General features: G+C 41.2%; 1 protein-coding gene across 2 annotated transcripts in view; it reads right to left on the bottom strand.

Moving 5' to 3' along the window:
- The window catches only part of THOC2 (THO complex subunit 2), a 65,479-nt gene extending 40,196 nt beyond the window's left edge, over positions 1–25,283 (bottom strand). The window contains exons 1-10 of one of the 2 annotated variants that reach the window (XM_072124312.1): positions 25,121–25,283; positions 21,553–21,608; positions 18,186–18,277; positions 16,148–16,199; positions 15,880–15,950; positions 12,558–12,679; positions 9,907–10,040; positions 7,178–7,344; positions 7,008–7,100; positions 6,734–6,889 (exon numbers count right to left, since the gene is read on the bottom strand). In XM_072124312.1, the coding sequence (XP_071980413.1) occupies positions 6,734–6,889; positions 7,008–7,100; positions 7,178–7,344; positions 9,907–10,040; positions 12,558–12,679; positions 15,880–15,950; positions 16,148–16,199; positions 18,186–18,277; positions 21,553–21,608; positions 25,121–25,185 (1,008 nt within the window). In that variant the 5' untranslated portion in view covers positions 25,186–25,283. The remainder of the gene's footprint in view (positions 1–6,733; positions 6,890–7,007; positions 7,101–7,177; positions 7,345–9,906; positions 10,041–12,557; positions 12,680–15,879; positions 15,951–16,147; positions 16,200–18,185; positions 18,278–21,552; positions 21,609–25,120) is intronic. The other variant, XM_072124311.1, reaches the window with a different exon arrangement.
- Between the last annotated feature and the right edge of the window lie 664 nt (positions 25,284–25,947).

The raw sequence follows: 25,947 nt of genomic DNA, 5'->3' as shown, positions 1-25,947 counted from the left end.
TTTACCACCTAAATAACTTGCTGAATAACATTTCCCATTTGTCTACTTTACATTTTCATAATTTTTGAAATGTTTGGATAATTTATGTTGACGTCACGCGGCCTACAAATCGAATAGCGATTTTACGTATTTTCAGAATTTACTATTTTGGGGATAAATACTGTTTGAAATAAAATGTTACATATTTAGCATCAAAAACCCCCTATATAATCAAACCATTTTCAAATCTGCACCCCTCAAACTATCAGAAACAGCATTTACAAAAATTGTTAACCCCTTGAGATCTTCATAGTAATTGAATCAAAATGGCGGTGGAATTTAGAATGGTCAAATTTTGTCGGTTATACGTTCATTTAGCCCTAAAATTTACACATTTCCAAAAGATAAAAAGAGAAAACCCACCATACCATTTGTTCTACAATTTCTCCTGAGTGCAGCGACCCCCCCACATATGGACATTACTTGTGTTATGGGGGCACAGCGAGGCGCAGAAGGGAAGGAGCACCCTGCAGCTGCCAGAATTTTAGTTTTCTCGTTGCCCCCTTTTGAAGGCTATAAAATTTTCGCTTTTCCGTTATTTGTGCCATGTGACGGCATTTTTTTTGCGGGATGAGAAACTTTTTCCAGTGTAACCATTTTGGGGTTGGTATCACCTATTGTTGAAAATTTAGGAACTTTTTTTGAGGTCATGAGTAGAAAAGCATCAATTCTGTACTGGATTTTTTACTTTTTTTTTTTCGTGTTCACCGTATATCCTAATAATCATGTTATTTTTATTCTATGGGTCGATACGATTACGGGGATACCAGACATGAATATTTTTTCTTATGTTTTACTAAATTTGCCAAACAAAACCCTAATGTGGGGAAAAATCTATCATTTTTGCATCGCTGTCTTCCAAGTGGCATAACATTGTTACGTTTTTGGCTACAGAGCTGGTTGATGGCTTGTTTTTTGAGGGACATGTTGTTCTTTGCAACAGTATCATTCTGGAGTACATATGTTTTGTTGATCACTTTTTATTGCATTTTTAGTGGGATATAATAGGTAAAAATCATAATTTTTGGCGGGTTTTTAAGTTGTTTTTTTTTACATCGTCATCATATGGGTTCAATAGTTATTTAGTTTTATTCTATGGATTGTTACGGACGCGGTGATACTATATATGTGGGGTTTGTGTTATGATTTAGACTTTTTTGAGCGTTATATGTCTCTTTATATGTTTTGGGGCTTATGGGCATTTTTTGTGATTTATAAAGTTATTTTTTATTGAAAAACATTTTTTTTTACATTTTTTACTTGATCCACCATGGGATATGAACAAGCAATCATCTGATTGCTTGTTCATGATAATACTCTGCAATACTGATGTATTGCAGGGTATTAGCAGTGCCAGCCTATGCAGATGCATAGGCTGACACTTTGCCTTTAAGATGACGTCACAGAGGCCATCTTAAAGGCACTGCTTTCAGGCTTCTCTGGGGTCTCCGACCGCGGGTGTTAGCCGGGGATGTCAGCGGTAAATTACCGCTGAAATCCCGCGGCTAACGATGCCAGTTCGGCTGCTGTGCAGCGCTGAACCGGCATAGTCTCTGCACAGTAGCTGTACTGCGCTGAGCGCTATTCGCGGGACTCAGCGCAGTACAGCGACGGCGCAGAGCGCTAAGGGGTTAAAATATTCACATCTGTAACAAAACAAAAATAGCCAATGTGAAACCTATACACAGTGTATTTGACAAACAGTGATTACAAAGAAAAAAAGTGCAGTAACCTTCAACTTTGCAACTAAAGTGCTTTTTCATGAGGAGTTTACACTTCTCTCACATTCACAAGCTATATATGCCATCAGAGGTCGCACTAACATTTTTCCTGAAGGGTAATAATACTCCTCTCACCATTTTTGAGGAGTATTTTTAGCTGAGGAAGAGTATGGAATTTTCAGTTAATACAAATATATAACTCCAAGTTGTATAAATTGTTAATAGCCAGCCCCAAACCCCCTACCTCCCCACACTGAGCAGGCTGAGGCTGCTGCCTCTAAATTTATTTCATTTATTTTTGGGGAGCATAACACTTTTTTTTACACGGTTTATTTTTTACTAGATAATCCTTCCCAAAAACATAAGCCTTCTGACCAATGCACTTGCGTTCACTAACTAGCAAGATGTGTTTGGCCGCGATAAAGTTGTTACTTACTGAGCACAAGTGTTTTGGTTCAGGGAGGATTTTTTTCAATACAATGTGAAAACATTGGGGTCTTTGGGGTATTTATTTATTTTATCCCTTACTTGAAATGCCTGGATCATTGTACAAGCACTGTCATCTCCCGTGTCCTCTCCTCCTCATAGATTGTAAGCTCTTGTGACCATTGTACAAGCACTGTCACCTCCTGTGTCACCTCCTCCTCATAGATTGTAAGCTCTTATGGCCATTGTACAAGCACTGTCACCTCCTGTGTCACCTCCTCCTCATAGATTGTAAGCTCTTATGGCCATTGTACAAGCACTGTCATCTCCTGTGTCCTCCTCCTCATAGATTGTAAGCTCTTGTGACCATTGTACAAGCACTGTCACCTCCTGTGTCACCTCCTCCTCATAGATTGTAAGCTCTTATGGCCATTGTACAAGCACTGTCATCTCCTGTGTCCTCTCCTCCTCATAGATTCTAAGCTCTTGTGACCATTGTACAAGCACTGTCACCTCCTGTGTCCCCTCCTCCTCATAGATTGTAAGCTCTTATGGCCATTGTACAAGCACTGTCATCTCCTGTGTCCTCTCCTCCTCATAGATTCTAAGCTCTTGTGACCATTGTACAAGCACTGTCACCTCCTGTGTCCCCTCCTCCTTCTCATAGATTGTAAGCTCTTGTGACCATTGTACAAGCAATGTCACCTCCTGTGCCCCCCCTCCTCATAGATTGTAAGCTCTTGTGACCATTGTACAAGCACTGTCATCTCCTGTGCCCCCCCTCCTCATAGATTCTAAGCTCTTGTGACCATTGTACAAGCACTGTCACCTCCTGTGTCCCCTCCTCCTTCTCATAGATTGTAAGCTCTTGTGACCATTGTACAAGCAATGTCACCTCCTGTGCCCCCCCTCCTCATAGATTGTAAGCTCTTGTGACCATTGTACAAGCACTGTCATCTCCTGTGCCCCCCCTCCTCATAGATTGTAAGCTCTTATGGCCATTGTACAAGCACTGTCACCTCCTGTGTCCCCTCCTCCTCAGATTGTAAGCTCTTATGGCCATTGTACAAGCATTGTCACCTCCTGTGTCCCCTCCTCATAGATTGTAAGCTCTTGTGACCATTGTACAAGCACTGTCATCTCCTGTGTCCCCTCCATCCTCATAGATTGTAAGCTCTTGTGACCATTGTAAAAGCACTGTCATCTCCTGTTCCTCCTCATAGATTGTAAGCTCTTGTGACCATTGGACACGCACTGTCACCTCCTGTGTCCCCTCCTCGTTCTCATAGATTGTAAGCTCTTGTGACCATTGGACAAGCACTTTCACCTCCTGCCGCTCCCCCCTCAGATTGTAAGCTCTTGTGACCATTGTAAGATCACTGTCCCCTCCTGTGTCCCATGCAGTCCACCCATGCATAGAATTTTCAATCATAACTATTTTGTACTTTATTGAATACATCTTATATCAGGCTCAGGTAACCAGTATTAATCAATTGAACTCCCTGGGAATAGGTCAGTCACACAAACCTGTGAGAACACCACAGCAGACACAGGACCCCCACCACAGCAGGCACAGGACCCCCACAGCAGATGACAACAAACTCCTTTGGAATCAAACGCTTCTCCACTCTCCTCCTTTCTCAGACTTTGCCAAGTCTGCTAGTGCGCATGTGCAGCTGTATATATTAGAGCTAGAGAGACGGGTCAGGAGGGGAGGAGGAGCCGAGACCCCTGTAAAGGTCACATGTCCTGTCCTCCTGCTTGTGCTTGCCCCGCCCCTTTTTAGTGTAATGTGATTCCCCTGCTGCTCCCTATATGTGAAATGAGCTTGGAGAAGACAGTAACCGGCAGCAGTGAGTGTTCAGGGGGCGTGGCCTCATCTTCCCTTCTGCCGGCAGAAGCAGAGACCTCTCTGCAGTGTAGTGGGTCCATGTGCACGTGACTGCTCTGTGCGCTCCACTGTCCGCTCTGCTCCTTACAAACTAGCAGGCGGCAGCTGCACATCACCACTGCCGAGAGCCAGCGCTTTTACAAGAAAATCACCAAGCGTATTTATACGCTTGGTGGTTTTTTTGGAGAGTAAATCAGCCTCTGCATGCGTCATAGACGCTTGTAGAGGCGTTATCGCGATCTCTGTATGCCATCATACAAGAACAGGAATCCATTCTGTAACCAGGACTGTAGGTTTTTAACCCCATAAGGACGGAGGTTTTTTTCGCTCATTTCTCGCTCTCCACCTTCAAACATCCATAACTTTTTCATTTCTACGTGTACAGACCTGTGTGAGGGCTTATTTTGTGCGTAACAAATTTTACTTTCCCGTAATGTTATTTATTTTAACATGCTGTGTACTGCGAAGCTGAAAAAAATTCCAAATGTGGAAAAATTTTAAAAAACGTCACGTGCGTGACGTTCTTGTGGGCTCAGTTTTTACAACCGACTGTGCACTCCAAATAAAACCTCAGCTTTATTCTTTGGTTCGGTACGATCGCGGTGATACCAAATTTATATAGGTTTTATTGTGTTATAAAACATTTTCAAAAATTAAACGAATGTGTACAAAAAAAAGAAAAAAAAATTTTGCCATCTTCTGAAGCTAATAACTTTTTCATTCTTTGGTGCACGGAGCTGGGGGAGGAGTCATTTTTTGTGAAATGAGCCAACGTTTTCATTGCTACCATTTTGAAGTCTGTGCGACATTTTGATCATTCTTTATGTGATGTAAAAAGGTGTAAAAGTCGCATTTCGGACATTTGGGCGCCATTTCCCGCCTCGGAGGTCACCGCCGGCCCTAACCGTTTTTATATTTTGATAGATCGGGCATTATGGGAAGTGGCGATACCTAATGTGTCTGTGATTTTTACTGTTTATTATGTTTTATATCAGTTCTAGCAAAAGGGGGGTGATTTGAATTTTTAATATTTTATTAATTTTTTTAATATTTTTTAAACTTTTTTTTTTACACTATATCTTAGACCATCTAGGGTACATTAACCCTAGATAGTCAGATCGTTCCTACCATATACTGCAATACTTCTGTATTGCAATATATGGCATTTTTGCAGCTCATTGTAACGAATCTGCAGAAGCCATTAAGCCTCGGGTCAAACAAAGACCCGAGGCTACCATGGCAACCGTTCGCCGCCCCGATGACGTTTGGGGGCGCGGCGATCGGAATAAAGATGGCGGCGCCCGCGCGCCGCCGTCTTTTAAATGCTGCCGGCGGCAACGGATGGGTTAATAGCCGCGATCGGTGCAAGCACCGACCTTGGTTATTAGCGGTGGGGGTTTGCTGCAATATGCAATGTATGAAGAGGACTCAGCCCGTGAGCCCTCTTCATACATTCCCTATACCTCTGTGCCGTAGAGCTACGGCGCAGAGCGTTAAGGGGTTAAGCTTCTTCTCTATCTGCATCTTACATTTAGGCTGCCATATATGTATACTAAATATGGTTAATTTACTTATCATCCGTGGTATTTGAGTGGCCAAAACCTGCAATCGGTGAAAGAACAAATTGTAGGTTGGCAGGGGTTGCTGTATTATGCAGTAAACACCCAGTATTTTAGAAGATGATTCAGCCCAAAAGTCATCTTTATACATCCCTAAAGGAAATCTACCACTAGAACATGCTGCTGTGTGCACCTCTGGCAGGATCTGCTCTTCTTTTAGCTTTTTGTGCCCTTGTTTTTATGAAAAAAAGGCTTTAAAAATTCTGCAAATGAGTCTTAGGGGTTCCAGGCTCAATAAACATCTATGGAGCATGGAGCCCCTCAGACTCATTTTTAAGTCTTTTTTTTCTTAAAAGTATGGGCAGAAAAAGCTAAATGAAGACAGATTCCTGCCAGTGCGGACACAACCACATGCAAGTGTGCTTGATCCTGATGGTAGATGCCCTTTAAAGGAAACCTACCACCACGGATCTACCCATTAAGGTAGATCCTGTGGTAGGTGTATCTTATGTATGCAAGGATAGTCCTTTTTAGGGCTAATCCTTTACTCCACTCTATCTTTTATTGAGTTAATATGCAAATTTTCTAATGAGGCTACTGGGGCGAGGAGTAGCCGGAAATGACAGTACACTGCGCAGCTACTCCACGCCCCAGTAGCCACTTTGATCCTGCTACTCAGATATCTTCAGCGTGCAACCCCGAGGAGCTGCGCACACTCGTCTGTAAAGCCGGAGTTTTGTGCATGCGCAGTAGTTCCGACACAGAGATCACACAGCCGCCGACCTGCTTTCTACACATGCACCGAACTCCTGGGTAGGAGGATCAAAGAGGCTTACATACACTAGATGCACCAGTGGTGGTAGGTTTCCTTTAACGCATACTGTTCTGCCACGTTTTTTGTTAAAGAGGGTGTCAATATACCAGCATCACTATTCTGCACCTAAGATTCCCTTCTGGTCATTGATACACACCTTTTAAAGATTATAGAAAATATCAATGTGAACCTGCCACAGGTTAGTGGTCGTTATAAGAGGGTGTCCTTAAAACCAAAAGAAAGATTACACAAAAATAATAATGTTTATGAATCTTAGTCATACCTTCTCTGCTTTTTCATCATCCTTTTCTTTCTCCTTATCTTTATCCTCCGATTTGTCAGATGATAGAATAACCATTGTCAACTTTCTTACAATCTGTCTTGCTTCTACAACTTCCTTTTTGTGTTCTTCGAGAATGCTGCTATCCAACGGCAAAAGCTGGAAAGGGGTTTAAAAAAATATGTAAAAAAATAAATCAACACTTGAGATAATCCAGGCACTGTGTGAGTGACACATCTACATTCATAATATATAAATATAGTAGCATTGGACTTACATGAACATAAAGGTCTTCAAGGTCAATTAAATTCTGTTGTAAAAGAACAGCGGCAATTCTGTACAGAGAATTTGGGGTCTCTCCATTAGGCTCCTGCAAAACAAATGCACTCCATTTAAAGATCAACAGAATTAGAAAATTCATTCACAGCACTGCCCTAAATTCCTTACCTGATAAAACTTGAACTTAAATCCGAGGATGTGGCAGAGAGTCTGAGGTTCACACATACCCATATAGGATTCTATTAAAGGTACAAAAAAATCATCCTGCTCTGGTCTGCACTCATAGATCTCCAAGATGATATCCAATACTCTATTTGGATCCAAGTTAAAACATCCTAAAAAGAAAGCAAAAAGTGACTAACCCTTTCATAATCAAGCTAGCTCTTTCAATTTTTTGGTTACCACCACAAAGAAATACAACCCTTTTTACATTTTTCATTAAAAGTGCTGTGGAAGGGCTTGCTATTTAATTTGTATTGATACATTGATCTTGCCGATTGACTATTTTTATGCTGTATATTTAGAACCACAAATGCAATCAATTTATGCAAGTTTTTGTAGGTTCACAACTTTGTTTTATTTTTCTGACATCAGAGATGTTTTAGGCCTTTTTTAGTGGGTGGGAATTTCCATGTATTGGTGAATATTATACAGTGTATTACGTTGTAATATTCTAGGATAGACTCCTCTGGCACAGCCTCGTACACATAGAGATTCGTTCCAGAGCAATATGATGTCTGGACATTCCCATCATATTTGCTGATGAACAAGGCACCTTCAGGTATCAGAAAATTGCACCTAAGGATAAATAAGAATTGTCCCAGTCCACAATTCTCTTCCTGATATCTTGGCTGACTTTTTGTTTAACCCATTATGTTACACAAAGAAGTAGCGAGTTTCAGATGTGCCTTTAAATATATCAACAGGTATATCTTTAAAGGGACATTCGTTCATTAACACAAGATATGGCCAACAAATATATTTAGTTATAAAAAAAATCTTATAAGCTGCTCCAAATAATTTAAAGGCATTCTAGCCTTCAGATATGTATACATCGGACTTTGCATAAAGTCATAAAAATGCCTCCAATTCTCTCTCCATCATTATTCTGACCTTTGGCAAATCTAAATAATTTTGGTAATCCTTATTGACCTAAAACAGGAAAGGGTTATTCTGATTTCATGCCAGATGGTAAGAAAAACATGCACGTTTCTTTTTATATAGTGTATGTAAAGTTCTGGTTTTAACTATTTCAAGAGGCAGAAGACCGGATTTTCATTTATGATGCTGAAACTTCATTACGCACAATGGACTGGGGGCAAAACCACTATAACCAGACAAGTGGCGGCTATATTTCATTTCCCTCTCCCAGGGTATGATTTTAGAAATAGAAACGAGCAGGAAAATAGTAACACAAAAGGGCACATGTATCATTGGATTTCTGCTGCCTCTTTTCAAAGTTGTCTGCTGTCAGTACCCGCGTTTTAATTCGAGATACACAACTTTTTAAGCCCATGTATGGAAGCAATTAATTTGTCTGTGTTAATTTGTGCAAAAAAAAAAAAAAAAAAAGTGCAAATGCACTCAAAAAGGGCACAATTATTGATATTCACAGTAATCGACTACTATTTGCAATGGAAGAATCTGCTGTGAAATTTCTGCAAATCTGGGAACTCTGATGCAGAAATGACCAAACTGTAGCTTTAAGGTTTAACACTGCTTTTAAGAAATGTGTCAAATTTATGGACGGGAGGATTAGGATAATTAATCATAAGGATGCTTTTATACACAGAAAGTCAATGGACAAAGTTAAAGGGGTTGGCCAAGTCTAAATATGTACTTACCTCTCGGTGTCCCGCGCTGCTATCACTCCTGTGATTCCTGTAAATTCATGGCCATGGGAGAAGTGCTGGATTCAGCTTCCAGCTGGACCCAACAACCATCTGTCTCGCATATACAATGCTGTGAATAGGGGCGGGTGGGCATGGCTGGCCATGGCCGGTCAGAAGCCGAGTCCAGCACTGCTCCCACGGCCAAGTTCATTTACATGGCACACGGGGAGGACACTGGGAGGCAAGTACATGTTTATTTTTTTATAGTTGCCCCCTTCCGGGCACCTTTTGTTTTTTAAAAGGACACCTGTCATTAGGTCTCTGTCACTATTTCTGTCACCTCTACCTGTTGGAGCAGCTCACAATAATTCCATCACAGCCTTCATCTTGTTATTTTATACATTAATCATTATAAAATCATCTATTCTTTATTATGTAAATGAGGCTGGTCACATGGTCAGAGGCAGTGATGTCACCTCTGTTACCCCTCCCCTCTCCTCCCCCTGCTCATGTCATGTGTAATGTATAGTAAAGCATTGCTAGTGTGTGTGCTGCATCTGCTGACATGCGGCATACTCCTAATACACAGAGACACAGATATCAGCTACACAAGTACCTGACATGTTCTGCTATAACATGGCTGCCTGGAGCTGTTGTATCTTTCACATACACATAGGCCGCAGGGGGCGTGGTCACCAGCTAGCACATGGAGCAGCCATTACACCGTTATACAGGCTGTCAGTCAAGCACTGGGGGTGTGGCTGTGCCGCCCACTCATGAATAATCTGGACAGCTTGAATATGCTAATGACTCATTGGACATTTCACAGGTCTTTTGCATACAGCTTTAGGACCTCATTGCTTAAGTTTACAGGCATGAAGAGGGGCAATGAAGGGATAGAGGCAATGCTTTCTAATGGCAGTATATGAAAATCTATTTAGATTAGGGGGGTTATTTTGCATGACGGGTTCTCTTTAAGAAGTCTCGGACAATCCCTTTAAACAGTGAAAATAGAACAATAACTGTTCCCAGATCACAAGAACATTGTGAAGGAAGCTTCCATACCAATTAAGGATTTGATATTTTCCAGAATTAAATCGCTTCTTATACTTCCAGACAGATCTTGTCCAAGCTCAGTAATTAATTTTGCATATCCTTCATTTTCTTCTCGTAATAAGTTGAATTTCTGTTGTTTATAACTGCAATGGAAAGAAAAATAATATTTACATCTCAGTAAATGACACGCACAGAGAAAATGTAACGACACGCCAATACAACTGTAATGACCCAAAGTGAACAAAAACAAATCGTAAAACATAAAGAGCCACTGAATGCACAATGCGCCAGCGCTGGGAATGCTGATCCCTCAGTCCCATCTGCTGGACATAGGCATTACATTCTCTCAGATGACATTTGCCTGTCGACACCAAAAAACAACAGACTTGCCAAATCCAAGGCCAAATCTCTTGTGAACTAATATTTCCTTCCATATCTAAATGATTGGCGCACAATTTAATAGTCGATACACGTTACCAGCCACAAAGACACAAAACAGCATCAAATTGAGTGTTAAAACATTAACCCCCTCAGGAGCAGGCCATTTTCAGTTTATGCATATAATGGTTTCATTTTTTTTTAACCACTCAAAGAACCACATGAGGGTTTGTATCTGCAGAATGAAGCTTTCCAACATCTGCAGTTTTAAAGAGGATAAAAGACTATTAAGCCCTGTGCCCTTCAGCTGACTGCCAGCCAAAGAGGGAACTGATCAGAAGTGGGCATTACAGGGGCCAGAAGCAGCACCCACATATGCGTACCCTCTCCCCTCCAATACTTCTTATTTAAAGAGTGTGGAATAAAGTAGATCGATGCAACAAAGTGGAAAGTGCTTTTTACTGAATTTGATTAAAATGTAGGTTTCTGAATACAGTGGGGCACATTTACGAAGGGCTTTGCGCATGTACTTCCTAATGCAAACCGCCTGCACAGGTATTTAAGAAGTGTCTGCACCACAACTGTGTCGCATGCGACCCTTTTCTGGTGCAGTTGCACTAGGCATCATGCAACACAAATAATGGGGCGTTCCAGTGCAGAGTCGGACTGTCGGGCCAGTTCAGGGAGTGCCAGATTCATGAAGAACATGCACCAGACATCATGAATCTGGCATCCTGTGCATTATACACAGGAAAGCCACAGTTTGAACCATTCTTAGTAAATGTGCCCGGTGACTCCTGCACTGGTGTTTGCTACGTTCCTGCAATATACTAGCAGTAGGATCTAATAAGAAGTGTGAAGTACACCATCAAATAATGTGACAGACTGATCAGACCCTGTAATAATATCTGGAGCAGTAGAAGACCGTCTAGTATAACTTTACACAGAATAGATTTCTATATCTATATACACTCAAGCCACTATTAATATAACAGCCATTTCATGCATGAGCATGAAGCAGACATATTATTTTAGAGTGACTTGGCAGATTATCCAGACCATGGGTATCGTGTCATTATATAACATTGTACAAATTGATTGGACAACAATTCTAATAATCCATGGACATCACTAAGTATTCACAATATGACACAAACAGTCTAGTCCTGGCCTATGCATTTAACAAATGCAGAAAGAATCAAGTCTGCAATAAACAGGAAGTTTAAAGGAAACCTGTCATCAGGTCACATTTAGTCCAAATACCAGGTTCCTATAGCCTTTTTAATATCATTTCCCAATCTGCTTTTATAATGAAAATCTACAATCAAAATCCAGCATGATAAACCAGGGCCACTTACTCATAGATCCAGTCACAGTGACTGTGGCACTCTTCCCATATTTGTTATCCATAGCCTTCTTCCTTCTAAAACCAACAATTAAAATAATGCCAATTACCCTCAAGGGCTACTGGGGCAGTTTCCAGAGCCCCTCCATGGTACAGGCTGTTATATCATCTCCCTCCTTCTGCCTAATCTCAATGCAGCTCAGGAAGTTTCAGCACACAGTTGGAGGGGAAGTCCTCCTTACGCAGTGTAATATCCTGTGAATCTGCAGCATGGAGGAACTGTCCTTGTAGGCCTAAAGGCTCATTAGCATAAAATTGTTGAAGTTGATGTTAAAAGGAAGAAGGGCAATGAATAGCAAATATAAGATTACCACAGTCACAGTGCCTGGATCTATAAGTAAGTGTCCCAGGTTTATCATGCTGGATTTTGATGGTAGATTTCCATTAAGATGATAAAAGTTTACCTGCCTCCCTGCCAGCAAACTGCATTGAGTCACAGGGGTGTTCCCTGTTGTCATCATCTCCTCTCCACTCTGCTAGATCTTCCTCCCTCTCTCCTGCAGACTTGTGCTGACCGACATTTGCATGAGGAAAAGGGAGGGAGAGCTAGCAGAACAAGGAGGAGATAATGAGGATTGTAGTCATTTATATACTTTTAAAAGCAAGTATAAAAAGGAATGTTAATGATAAATGCAGATTGGGAATTAGTACTAAAATGTCTATGGTAACCTGTCATTAGGTGAAAACATGCGATACTGACGACAGAGTCACTCCCTTTTCTGCAGATTATAGTTAGAAAAAAAGAAGGAAAATCTTGTGCTTCTATAAGATACATTATCATATTATCCCTCACTGACACATACGCTTATCCTTAAAAGTTATAAGAAAAAAGGAACGTTCACTTTAAGCAAAAAATATATGGTCAGAGTCTACTCACAAAAGTTTAGTCTTTATTTTTACAGATTTCTGATTGAATTGCTGGGACTGCTTGATGAGTCCTAATGTTTCCAGTGTTTCAGGATCCAGACGTTCCTTTAGTATAGTGTCGGATACCAGATACTGTTCAAACAAGACAAAGTGAATGTTAGAAATTTCAGACCAAGATGGTCTTGTATAGCCATGCCAGCAGGCTTATCTGTGATCTGGGGATACAAGGTGGGGTGTATACTTTATTCGGATTACGTCAGGCACAATATAAAAGGAAAATTATATATATATATATATATATATATATATATATATATATATATATATATATATATATATATATATATACATACATACACAAAAGTATCACCTGCAAACAAAAAAAATTATTCCAGTGTGCAGCATTTCAGCTTCCCATCCTAATACCTTTTGTCAAGACATATATATTATATTTGTAAACACACTAATTCACACGTGAAATAAAAATAACACAAAAACCCATCTACACAAGACAAGACATTATGTACATATTCTTGTATCCCAAATTCTCTTCTTGTTACAACCACATCAGTTTACACCTGCAACTAATGTTAACCTTTTTTCCCCATTCTATTTGATTCCCCTTGGTCTTAAAGAAGTAGCTTTTGGTGCAGGTACTGGGTTTTTTTTGTAACTGGACCATAGACACTTTGCTTCAGCACCGATAACAGAGAGGGGCTGTGAAAACAAATGTCAGATTTTGTACTACCCCAAGGGAAAAGAATGGATGGGTGAACAAACCAGGACTTTAACCCTTTAACTATCTGGCCCTTTTTAGTGTTTTCACTTCCAATTTTCACTCCCCACCTTCAAAAATCTATAGCTTTATTTTTTCACATAAAGAGCTTTGTGAGGGGTTATTTTCTGTGTAACAAATTGCACTTCATAGCGACAGTACAGGCGATTCCCTACTTAAGAACACCTGACTTACAGACGACCCCTAGTTACAAACGGACCTCTGGATTTTTGTAATTTACTTTACTTTGGTCACAGGATAAAATAAACAGCTTTAACAGTAATTACATTTGTCTGCAATTAAGCTTTGTTAACCCCTAGGCGCACCATGACGTTATATTACGTCACTGGGGCTAGATGCTTAGCGCCCCGGGACGTAGTATAACGTCCAGCTTCTGGGACCGGCTCACGAACGGAGCCGGTACCATTAGCACCGGCTGTCAGCTGTCTATCACAACTGACACCGCGCTGTAACACCCGCGATCAAGCATGACCGCGGCATGTAAAGGTGTTCCTGCTGTGGATCGGATCCCCCGTGCCGCTTACCGGGGGATCCGATCCTCTTCTGGGCAGCCCCGAAGTCTGCCTAGTGCTCCGGGGCTGCCCGATGTCTGAGACAGTCAGATCCCTTCCGGGTCCGACTGTAAACTGTCTGAGCAGGCGCTTGCATGCTCACACAGTTTACACTGCTCTACAATGAAATAGCATTGTAGAGCAGTGTATTGAACTTGAATCATCAATCAGAGCATTGCTGGTTCAAGTTCAAGTAAGTATAAGTAAAAACATGCATAAAAATATAAGCCCCAAAAATGACATTTTTCCATAAAAACACTTAATAAACTATTAAAAACACAAACACACAAAAAAAGCCACATATTTGGTATTGCCGCGTCCGTAACAATCTGTATAATAAAAAAGAATCGTTACTGGACCTGCACGGAAAAAAAACATTACGAAAAAAGATAATTTTTAATTAATACCTTTAAAAAAAAAAAAATGATCTAAAAAGTTATTTAAAAAAATGTTACGCACTCTAAAATAAGACAACTCTTCTCACAAAAAAACCCCTAACCAGATTTGTAAGCTGAAAAATAAAAAAGTTATGCATATGAAAGTCAGTGATGCTAAAATTTACATTTTTGCCTAATTACTTCTTATTCAGTAAAATGGGAAATGTTTTTTAAAAAACCTATATAAATAAGGTCTTTTCGTAATAGTGGAGACCCATAGAATAAAAATAATATACTATTTTTACGGTACGGTAAACGGCCAAAAAAATAAAAAAATAAAAAGTTCCTAAAAAATTGATGATTTCCATTTCCTCTACCAACAAAGAGTTAATAAAATCTCACCACTTAGCTATAGATGCCCCAAAATTATGTACCAGAAAAGTGCATCTCATGTGGCAAAAAAATAAGCCCCTATAGGTCCACAATAAAGAAACAAAAAAAAAATTCATCAATTCTGTACTGGATTTTTTACTTTTTTTTTTTTTTCGTGTTCACCGTATAGCCTAATAATCATGTTATCTTTATTCTATGGGTCGATACGATTACGGGGATACCAGACATGAATATTTTTTACTAAATTTGCCAAATAAAACCCTAATGTGGGGAAAAATCTATCATTTTTGCATCGCCGTCTTCCAAGTGGCATAACATTGTTACGTTTTTGGCTACAGAGCTGGTTGATGGCTTGTTTTTTGCGGGACATGTTGTTCTTTGCAAAGGTATCATTCTGGAGTACATATGTTTTGTTGATCACTTTTTATTGCATTTTTAGTGGGATATAATAGGTAAAAATCATAATTTTTGGCGGGTTTTTAAGTTGTTTTTTTTTTACGGCGTTCATCATATGGGTTCCATAGTTATTTAGTTTTATTCTATGGATTGTTACGGACGCGGTGATACTATATATGTGGGGTTTGTGTTATGATTTAGACTTTTTTGAGCGTTATATGTCTCTTTATATGTTTTGGGGCTTATGGGCATTTTTAGTGATTTATAAAGTGATTTATAAAGTAACTAATGTATTGCAGGGTATTATCAGTGCCAGCCTATGCAGATGCACAGGCTGACACTTTGCCTTTAAGATGACGTCACAGAGGCCATCTTAAAGGCAATCCCTCCAGGCTTCTCTGGGGTCCCGATCGGATCCCAGAGGTGCCAAAACAGCGATGGCCCCCCCCCCCCCCGAAACACCCGCGATCGGAGCCCACTCAACGGTAGATTACCGTTGAAATCCCGCGGCTAACGATGCCGGTTCGGCTGCTATGCAGCGCTGAACCGGCATCGTCTCTGCGCAGTAGCTGTACTGCGCTGAGCGCTATTCGCAGGACTCAGCGAAGTACAGCTACGGCGCAGAGCGCTAAGGGGTTAAGCATTAAAAAGCTATAGCACAAATGAAAGGTGTTTATTGACAAATATAAAAGTAAAACAAGTAACTGCATGGATTTTCTCTTCTGTACAACAAGTCCACTTTAGTAATGAGGCATTATTACTAAAAATCTCACAATCATGCATAAACAAAAAAATGCTCTATATGCAAAGCAATCTTACCAAACACGATAAGACCAACTGGGTAAAGTGATCTCGCCTCCATTTCTCTTCCAAACAGCTGGTTTCAATATCTATGTTCAAAGAACGAGAGGCGGGGGGGGGGGGGGAGAGAGAAATATAAAAAATAATTGATAAGTTTTGCTTGTCACCATCAACACTTTAGTGCTGGATTTAGTGAGTTCCTGCCTAAGCGTTTATGATGGTTATCGTACTGTAATATAGTAAATGGGAACTATAAATATTACAGAGTAAAATATGAAAAACTTACCCAACACACAAAAGACATCTGCAAGTATTGAAGGAATGTCATCCCTTAAATCCTGGGAAAAGAAAAACTGAATGTAAGCAAATAACTATGCACATATGTATGATGAGAAAAATAGAGAAGGGCAGGGAATCAGATGCTAGACCCAAGGCCCCCAGCACATGATATAGAATATAAGACATGTGCTAGCCGTTTCCACAGGTAACACACGTACCAGGATGCAAAATATAGAGCAGGTGCCATTTCCTCTTGTGTTTGCATTCCATGCAATCACTGTCAAATGTCATCAGTAAGCGGATCCCCCTGCACATGACACACGGGAGCACGGTTTTGTCTGTGGAGAGCCTGAGGCTGCAATTCTCACACTGCTTCTGCATTATGTTTAGAAATGCAATACAAATGCAAATGAGCGCACTCGGCCCAATCGCACATGTGTTTCCATTGAAACACATGCTATCTGTAACAAGTGCAGCAGTGTAACAATACAACAGTGTTTTGCATAAAAACAGTGCAACACAACAGGTGCTATTTACAGATTGAATGTGTTTGAGTGGAAACGCATATGTAGTTGGGCTGAGCCCTGCCAACTTGCATTGCGTTTCTAAATATGTGCACAATGCACATGTTCCAGTTGAATTGCTTTTTGAAATGCAATTCAATCTGAAAGGGGAAGGGCTTGTCCTATGCCACGTCATAAGTCTCTAAAGTGAAACACTAGCTTGCCAAGCGCAATGAGTGAACGCAGCCTTAGGCCCCATGCACATGACCGTTATTGTGGCTGTGATCTGGCTTTACCAGATCATTGTCAAAATAAAGGTCTATGTCACCCGGTCACGGTGCGGTCAATTCACTGTGAACAGGCTACGGCGGGCATGCTTACAAAAAGGTAGGACATGTGCGGCTGCCCTGTTCCTATGAAGTGGGGAGCGATCACACCCCAGCTCTTCTGCACATGGCAGTGCCCTATAACAGTTCTGGCACAGGTCAGCAGATGGCTATCTGCATACCTTAGGGTACTAAAACTAGGCAGATTTGGCAAAAACAAAGACCAATAAATTTACAGTACACTGTTGCCACCAGTAGGCTAAGGGACATTTAGTGATGTCACGGCCATGTGATCAGTCACATGTGTATCATCCAGGAGGCGCTTAGCACACGTGACCCTGGGCGCCTCCGGCTCATTTGTTACATCATCACTAGGAGAAAAGCATAAGAGGTTGGAGGAGTTACTGAGAACTAAAGAATCATGGGACTTGTAGTTTCCAGTGGTGGCTATCTTGGGGAGAACTCTGCTTACTTTAGAGAGGCCATAAAATTTTGTAAAGCATAAAATCAAACTATTGTTATATTCATTTATTTATAGCACTATGGGTTTTGTATCAGACGCTCATATTCCCGGAATACCCCTTTAAGTATATAATTCCACATGTGTTAAATCATAGCTTTGATGCCTTCAGTGTGAATCAGAAATTTTTACAGAAAACTCTTTGAATGAGAAGGTGTGCCCAAACTTCTGGTCTGTACTGTATCTTGTTGTGATTTATTTCAAAAGCTTTGCATTACACTTGCAGAACACGAATTATGTGAGGAAAAAAAAAAGTGCTGCCAACCAGTTAATACCTTTTACAATTTTTTTTTTTTTTAATTTATACATAAAACATTCCACATTAGCTTCTCGGGTAGCAAGGTGGCCGAGTGGGTAGCACTTCTTCCTTGCAGAGCCGGGGTCCTAGGTTCAAATCCCACCCAGGTCAACATCTGCAAAGAGTATGTTCTCTCTGTGTTTGTGTGGGTTTTCTCCGGGTACTCCGGTTTCCTCCCACACTCCAAAACATCCTGTTAGGTTGTTTAGACTGTGAGCCCCAAGGAGACAGGGAACAATTTGTCATGCTTTGTGCAGCGCTGAATTATTATTATTATTATTATTATTATTACTGAAACCAATTTAGACAGGATACAAATGGCCAAAGACTTTCTGAATGGTCATCGGCCCACTCCCCTATCAGGATAGTTGGACAAAATGAACGTTATGAACACTTACTATGATATCTGTCAGCACTCCTGCAGCTTGTTCCTGCTTCAGATTTCCTTTTATCACATGACTGGCAAGCTCATAAAGAACCTGCTGGATCTCTAAGAAAGAAAACAAGTATATATACATAACCATATGGAATTTCCAGTCCTGACCGACACAACATTGGGTAAAACAGGTCTTTCAATTATTTGCTCTCAATGGAGTTTTTAAAGAAGTTTGCCCATGAAACAAAGTTCGCAAATTTCAATCCCCTAGTGATGTTCACACAATAAAGATTATTTTACCCCTCTTACTTTATAATTTTAGGCTACATTCACCCGATGTATGCCTGTCATACTATAGTACAGCGGGCACACGTCTGCTCCCCTAGTAATATATGGAGCACAGCGCCATATTCGGAGACAAGCTAGCACATTTTTCCCGGGTATGGAACATTACCGCTCCAGTATGGTGCCGTGCGACTATTGCCGTGTACGGGGGACGTATATACGCCTTATATACCTCGGCCGTATATACGTCCCCCATACGTTCGTGTGAATGTAGCCTTACCCAGTTTTATCATGGTTTTTACTCCTATGTGATGGGCTAGTGATGAGTAAAATTCCAGAGTGTGGGTGGGAACTCTGAACAAACACCTCATGATTCCTGACAATGTGTTTAGATGATCAAGGCATAGGGTTTATCTAAACTTTTATTTAGTTTCTGAACATTCTACTAGTATTCAACACAGAACAAGAGAGAGGAGACAGATCAGAGATGAGAGATGAGATCTACTCACTCACAGCTCTGCTTACTCACCTAAAAAAAAGTGTCAGGTCTGCTATATGCCTCCCTCCCGAATAAAGACCTTATCTGGTTTCTAGCTAGTAGAGCAAGTCTCTGCACGCTGCTTGGAATGCAGGGGGAGGGGCAGGAGGCACAGAGAACTGCATCGTGCAGACACGAGATGTTATTCATGAGAAGAATCTGGCCATAGTCAAAAGTGTAAAAATTGTAAAGACCAGGACTGATAGGATAATATAATTCCAACCTCTCTCTAAGTATATTTAAAAATCTTGTCTTTGTAGGAATACCCCTTTAAGGAATCCTGGAATCCCCCTGGGTGCTGGGGAAGGGTGTAACCAAAAGCATAGAAAGTATAGTGTTGAAAATTATTTATATAACGGACAATATAGACACATTGCTCCTTACAAGAGTATTTGGCAGTGACTGCTTGGACGGCTGGAGACTATAGGATTTCACGAGGGATATCCCATCACTGACAAAGGCAGTAAGACAGCCACAACAAGAAGAGGGCACTTACTGCCTACCCTTTGTGAGGATTCATGGAAAAACACATTTATTAATCTACTTCATCAAATTCTGCTCGTCCCTATTCTTGCCTCCCTGTCAAGAAGATCCTTCCAGTGTCCTTCATAAAAACCTTTATATTGTATGTAATTTATCATAATTCTAGTATACATTTATACAACATGCCACCCAAAAAATGGTTATTTTCTGAGCCCATGTGGAATTCACACCATTGCTATGGTAAAATGCTGCAGAATATCTCCACCAAAATATTCACAGAAATTCCCCAGCACTTCAACCCTGTGGGAAAATACCCAAATAAAAGTTATTCCACCGCAATTGAATTATACATCAATGAAAGTGAAATGTGGAAGTCCAATCACAATAATTCTGTGCTAGATCATAGACAAGTGTGGAATTTGACGCAGTCCACCAAATTGAAGTGCCTTTAAAAAAAAACCTTCCAAGATGTCAGTCTCCAGTAACAAAGTTAAAGGGAGTCCACCATTGTTTGGGTCACTTTATAAGCTTACAGAATTATATCTGAAATGACAGATAAGTATTTTCACCATATTGGCCTATATAGAATACTAGAGCAGCAATGCATTTCAACACTACACGACTATTATCTCCAATAGCATCAAAGAAAACAGTGTTTTTGTGAAGGGTTCCTCCTCAGCACCGCTATTCCTTGCATGTCCATCCAGTGCTGCAATAATTCCCCATCTGTTCTGCACTTCTTTTGCTTATTAATTCTTTGGTGTCCCTAGCACAGCATGTAATACACAATGATACTTAATCGAAGAAAATATGAAGCGGCACTCACCAAGTTCGTGCGAAAGTTTATTAGGACCAACAGAGTGATGACAAACTTTCGCACGAACTTGGTGAGTGCCGCTTCATATTTTCTTAGATTAAGTATTATTTCTTCTACGTTATATTTGCAAGCTGAGCACCACCTAAGTGCAGCCCAGGCTCCATATTGGAGAAGCACGCATGAAGGAGAACATCCTCAAGGGGTAGTGCAGGGTACTTACTCTACATAATGAATGTAAAACACAATGATAAGGGCAAAGGAGCAGAAAGGACTATATTAGAGACATAATTTGTGTAACAGCAAAGTGATTGGCAAATTATTTAGTTCTCCTCCTTGTGCTAGGTTCCACAGAGAACCATACATTTTTAAGATGAGAAAACACCTTCTTATGCTTTCAAGATTCGAGAAATTGGGGGGCAAAATATAAGGTAATTTACCAAACCAGGTAATTTACCAGTTCTGCTCTGCTTTCTTTCTTGGTGATTGTTCATGGACAGTTAGAGGTCACAAGACCCTCCATCTGCAGCCATTTTATGGTCAGGAATGTCTGGCTGATGAGGTAAAAGACAAGAAGCTTCACTTTACATATCAAGAAAGCAGAGCAGAACTATTAATAGATGTATATTGGTAAATTACCTAATATCCTGCCCCCCACACTTACACACATTACAAAAAGCATGAGGTAAAGTGGCCAACCTCTTTAAAGAACATCTGTTTCACTGATGGTAGACTAGTCCTACTTACAAGCTCCTGAGGAATCCTAGGGCAATTATAACCCTGCTATAGATTCAGAGATTATGGATTCTCAGGAGCTTGTAAGGACTAGTCGAATGTCAGTGAAAATGATGGTAGATGTCATTTAAACTGCCAGATAAGTAGAGAAAGTTCTTATTAAGGGAATCACATCCTTATTCTGATACAGGGCATTTCCGCTAAAAAAAACCACAGGCCATGGTTCTGCAGAAGCTCCATCATAAGATGCCTCAGTATGATTTGTATTTTTTGAGTTACTAGCCATGACATTCATCAGAGCCAGAATCTGGCCAAGCAGGAAAGTGTGGAAACATACCATTAAAAGTTTTATTCCTTGCAGAACCATCACAGGGCAAAATGTGCCCAATGAACTGTGTGTGTTTTGCAGAACGGAACTTGAGAAGGTGGTCCTCCATTAATGGGTTTAAGAAGCATGTAGGGTAAACTGGACAACCTCTGTATTACTACTATTCAGACTGTGCTGTCACAATATAACAGGTAGTAAACATTTACCTTTAAATGTCACATTTTCTTGTCCTTTCTCAGTGAGGCTGCGACATAACTGCACACTGTGGAGAGATGAAGTGAATAAGACGTCAATTCACACAGGAGTAATAACTAAGGAAAGCACAATGCTAAAAATTACAACATCTTGAAAAGTTATTTCATAGGGAAATTCATAAATTTGCTCAAATAGAAATGTTAGTTATGGTGACATATTAAAACCTCAGGGCCACTATTTGCACATAAATAACCAATATTATGTACAACGGGTTCCTTGTTTGTGGCACAATATTGCATGCATGTCTTGAGGACAAAGGCCGGGAACACAACACAGCGCTGGAGAGGAGGAATGAGCACTGCTCAACCCTCCCCTCTCCATAGAGCAGCGCAGGGTCAGCGCTGTAACACAGAGAAATATAGGACATGTCCTATATTTCTCAGTGCAGAGTCACAGTGCAGTGAGGCAAAGACGTTAATGGGGACCGATAAGCAGCCACATATTGGTCCTTGGTCCCCACACGAACGTATGCAAAGCAGGCAGTCTGCTGGAGACGAGAAGTGCTCACCACAGAATAGAGCAGCATAGTCGTTCTTACTGCCGAAGATAGATCAAGCTCCATCTTTTTTGTGATCACGGCTTGGAACGGTGGGCAATCATTGTGCTCTCTGTACCGAGCCTGGGTGCCATAGCCGGATAAACTGCCCCAACTGTCGTATGAATGGGACCTATACTGTAGATTTCAATGATTATGGCGACATCCAATATGTACAGGTTAGGAGAACCACTCCTCACTGGCCACTGCCATGGGACTAGGGACACAGCTCTGCATACAGAAAGGTAAACTTTAACTTACCTTTTTTGGCAATGTGTACACTATATTCTATGGGTATATGGGGGAAATGTTCCTGAAGACAGGTTTGCTATAAGGGTCCTCCTACAGGCAGGCTGCTACCGTGGCCTTCATATTCAGTGGTGTCGAGACTCTTAGATGGGAGCGATATGGTGTTTAGAGACATATCATATGCTTGAGATCTGACAAATGTTATGTTCTCTGGAGAGCTCACAATGGGGGCTTAAATCCTGCCATTGCTGTAGAGGCAGCCATCATTAGGGGCGATACACGGGACACAACGTGCCATCAATTGGCATTTTCGCAGAAGGGTAATACTGGAACACACAGTACAGTTCCTGATCTACCCAGGTTTTAAATTTATCGACAATCAAGCATTTACTGTGCTAGTTTGGGTGTCATCTTCGGAAACCAATGAGTCTGTAGGAGTAACATACCACAGGATATCCCAGAGAAGCTGTATGCCTCCATGGGAAACTCTAGCCCACCTTTCCAGCTAGAGGGAGTCCCTCAGAACACTAGCGTTTTCCATCAGCTCCCCATTGCCTCATGCAGGTACATACACAGTGATGCACCGCGCTGTGAACATGCCTATAAGTTTGCTGCCGTTTGTGCTGGTAGCTCACAGCCATGTGCATGAGGCATATATATCATTATCAACCACTCAGAAGTGCATTTACAATGTGGTTATGCAATTTTCTTTTGACAAGTTTTTTTTTTTCATATAAACACTCGGGTCATTTTATATAGAATTTTATTTCAATTGAATAATCCTCTAAAAGTCTTCTAGCAGAAGTGAGCTCAGGGTCCATGATAGGAAGTTTCGCACTGCACCGTACAAGCGTCTTTGTTAAAGGAAACCTACCACTTGAAGTGGCAGGTTTCAGAAGAAAACACCGAGCACCGTTTACAGTTTAAAAAGTGATACCGCGGTTTAAAACACTAACAAAAATAAGCTCCGGCACCAGCTCACCCTGAGCTGGTGCTCGGTGTTTCTTCTGAAACCTGCCACTTCAAGTGGTAGGTTTCCTTTAACCTCAGCAAAGCAGCATCAAACCATGTGCGTGTCTACGGGTGACCAAGTTCTTACATTACCATTTATTGGAACTGTCCGGAAAGTTCACACTTCCATAATGAGAGAATAATGGTCTCCCCATGTTTAAGAGAACCAGAATTCCTTCAGGTTACTATCAATTTCCATATGTGTATATTTTCAGGAAATACATCAGCAGACATAACATCGTCCAGATCATGTTGCCGTCATGGCCAAGTGTTTTAACATCATCAGGAATATCTACTTTAAAGGGAGCAGTAAATAGTCGTGAAGGGTTCAGCACTGAAATCTAGCTCTCTTCTCGTCTTCAAATGTCCCCTACACTATACACTGATGCCCTGCATCCAGAGACATCGAAACCGTCGCTCCTGAAGTCTGGTGCATGACGTCCATTACAGTAGCGGGGTGTTTTGAGGGAGAGCCCGATTTCAGAGATGAACTCTCCCACCCCATGAATTTATACCACTTCAAAGAGGATTTTCAGAATGATGCCAACATGCTGGAATTTAATGAAACATGATCTGAAAGGTGTAAATCAGCTTCAAAACATCCTGGTAGTGGTTTATTTGTTCACCATCTGTTGATAGGTTCCCTTCTTATGGTATTTATAATTAAATACACTGGAATGCAGTGTTGGATTTCCTTTAACAGCAACAATACCTTTAACACCAGGATGAAGGACTGTAAACCATGCACACGTACCTGTTGGTGTGTGTCCTCTCTGATAGGATCTGCTCTTCTTGTAGCTTCTTATGCATTTTTAAGAAATAAAGGGTTTTTAAAATTATGCAAATGAGTCAGAGGGGCTCCAATGACATCCATGGAGCTGCTCAAGCTCATTTGCATACTTTTCAAAACTTCTTTTTGTAAAGACAAAGTCCTAAGGAGCTAAAAGAAGTACAGATTCTGACCTGGGGCACACAGCAGCATGTTAGCATGCTTGGTTTACAATCCTTCATCCTAGTGATAGATGTTCTTTAACAGGAACAATTTGATTAACAAATAATGGAAACCATTAATACCCGTGTGAACATGTCCTCCACAGTTTTCCAGTCATCAGTATGGGGACTGGTAAATTTACCATATATTTTTATTGCTGAGATTGTGACACATAATATTTATAGATTCTGGTACTATTATCACAGCAGCTGTCTCCACCAGAGATACAGCAATGTTACATTACAGTGTACACTGCACTGCAGCGGTGGATACATTGTATAAGGGCAGATGCATGGAGTAATTAGGCGGCTCTGCTCACAAGATGGGGGGGGGGGGGGGGGGGGGGTGCAACCAATGCAGATTTTACTTTTATCCACAGAACTGCTGCGTACACATGTAAGCCACCGCCTGATAGGTCGCTATGGGCAACTGTTGCACTTCAGTCCTGTACCGTCCGTACAGAGAGCGGAGGCCCCGTGCACGGCCCGTGGTACCGCGAGACACCCCGGTGATGTCCCCTCCATACAGGCTGCGCTCACACAGGGGACTCGGGCTCATCCGTTATCTCCTCTGGATGTTTACCGCCGCGTCCTCCCGGCCCTCACACGTTAAGCGGCCTCCAGCCCGTCTGCCCTCCCCTCCCGCCTAAATCTCCGCTCTCCTCTGACACCCACTGCCCCCGTCATCCCCTCCCGTCCGGCACCGAAGCTCAGACCCCGAAACTACAACTTACAAGTCATTTTTTCCGGATTTTTCCCAATTCTTTATCCAATCAGCAGGTAGCACTGCCGCCGCCATCTTCCCTCTATAGTACAGATAGCCCGGATGTTTAGCACATCACCAGAGGTCAAAGGGGAGCTGGGAGGAGCGGTGCATGCCGGGATATAGGCCTCCGCAGCCGCCCGTCACTGTGTAGCGGTGATAGAGGTTACTATGTGTGACTAGTGGCAGGAGCTGGATACAATGTGGCGTATGGGAAATAATAGCGCGGGAACAACAAGTGTATACCAAACATGTCACCACCACCTGAGCTGTGGGTGCACGTAACACCGCAAGATTTGGGGAAATGCTGGATTTTTATTAACAACTGTGAATTAGAGAATGTGTTATTTTGTTGCCCTGAGTACATTTATAAACTTGTCTTCGTGGGAATTCCCCTTTAATTTTGATGGGTTTTCAAAAGGTGTATTTATTAGAAACTCCTAAAAAAATCACCTCATGGGTAATCCAGCATCCATCAAACTATTTGAAACAGCCTTAATATTTTTAATTCTTTAAGCATCTCGCTTCATTTAAAACATTATGGAAGCATTATTTGGAAAGTATTTTTTGTTGTATACGCTGTATTACTTAATTTAAAATCATTACTCTGTGGGTCATCGCAATTACTGGCGATACCCCAAATATATGTTGACATATGTTTGACGTGTTATTCACGATACAGGACTGATTTGTTTTTACAGGATGCAAAACTCTTTTGGTGAGTAATTATCCTGTTTTTGCAGCCAGAATAAAAGTCTATGGTGCCCGGTCATGGTACGATGAGTACACTACGGGGCA

The sequence above is a fragment of the Engystomops pustulosus genome, chromosome 9, assembly GCF_040894005.1.
Source record: "Engystomops pustulosus chromosome 9, aEngPut4.maternal, whole genome shotgun sequence".
NCBI lineage: Eukaryota > Metazoa > Chordata > Amphibia > Anura > Leptodactylidae > Engystomops > Engystomops pustulosus.
The sequence above is the reverse complement of the archived record's forward strand: the minus strand, read 5'-3'. Positions and strand labels throughout refer to the sequence as shown.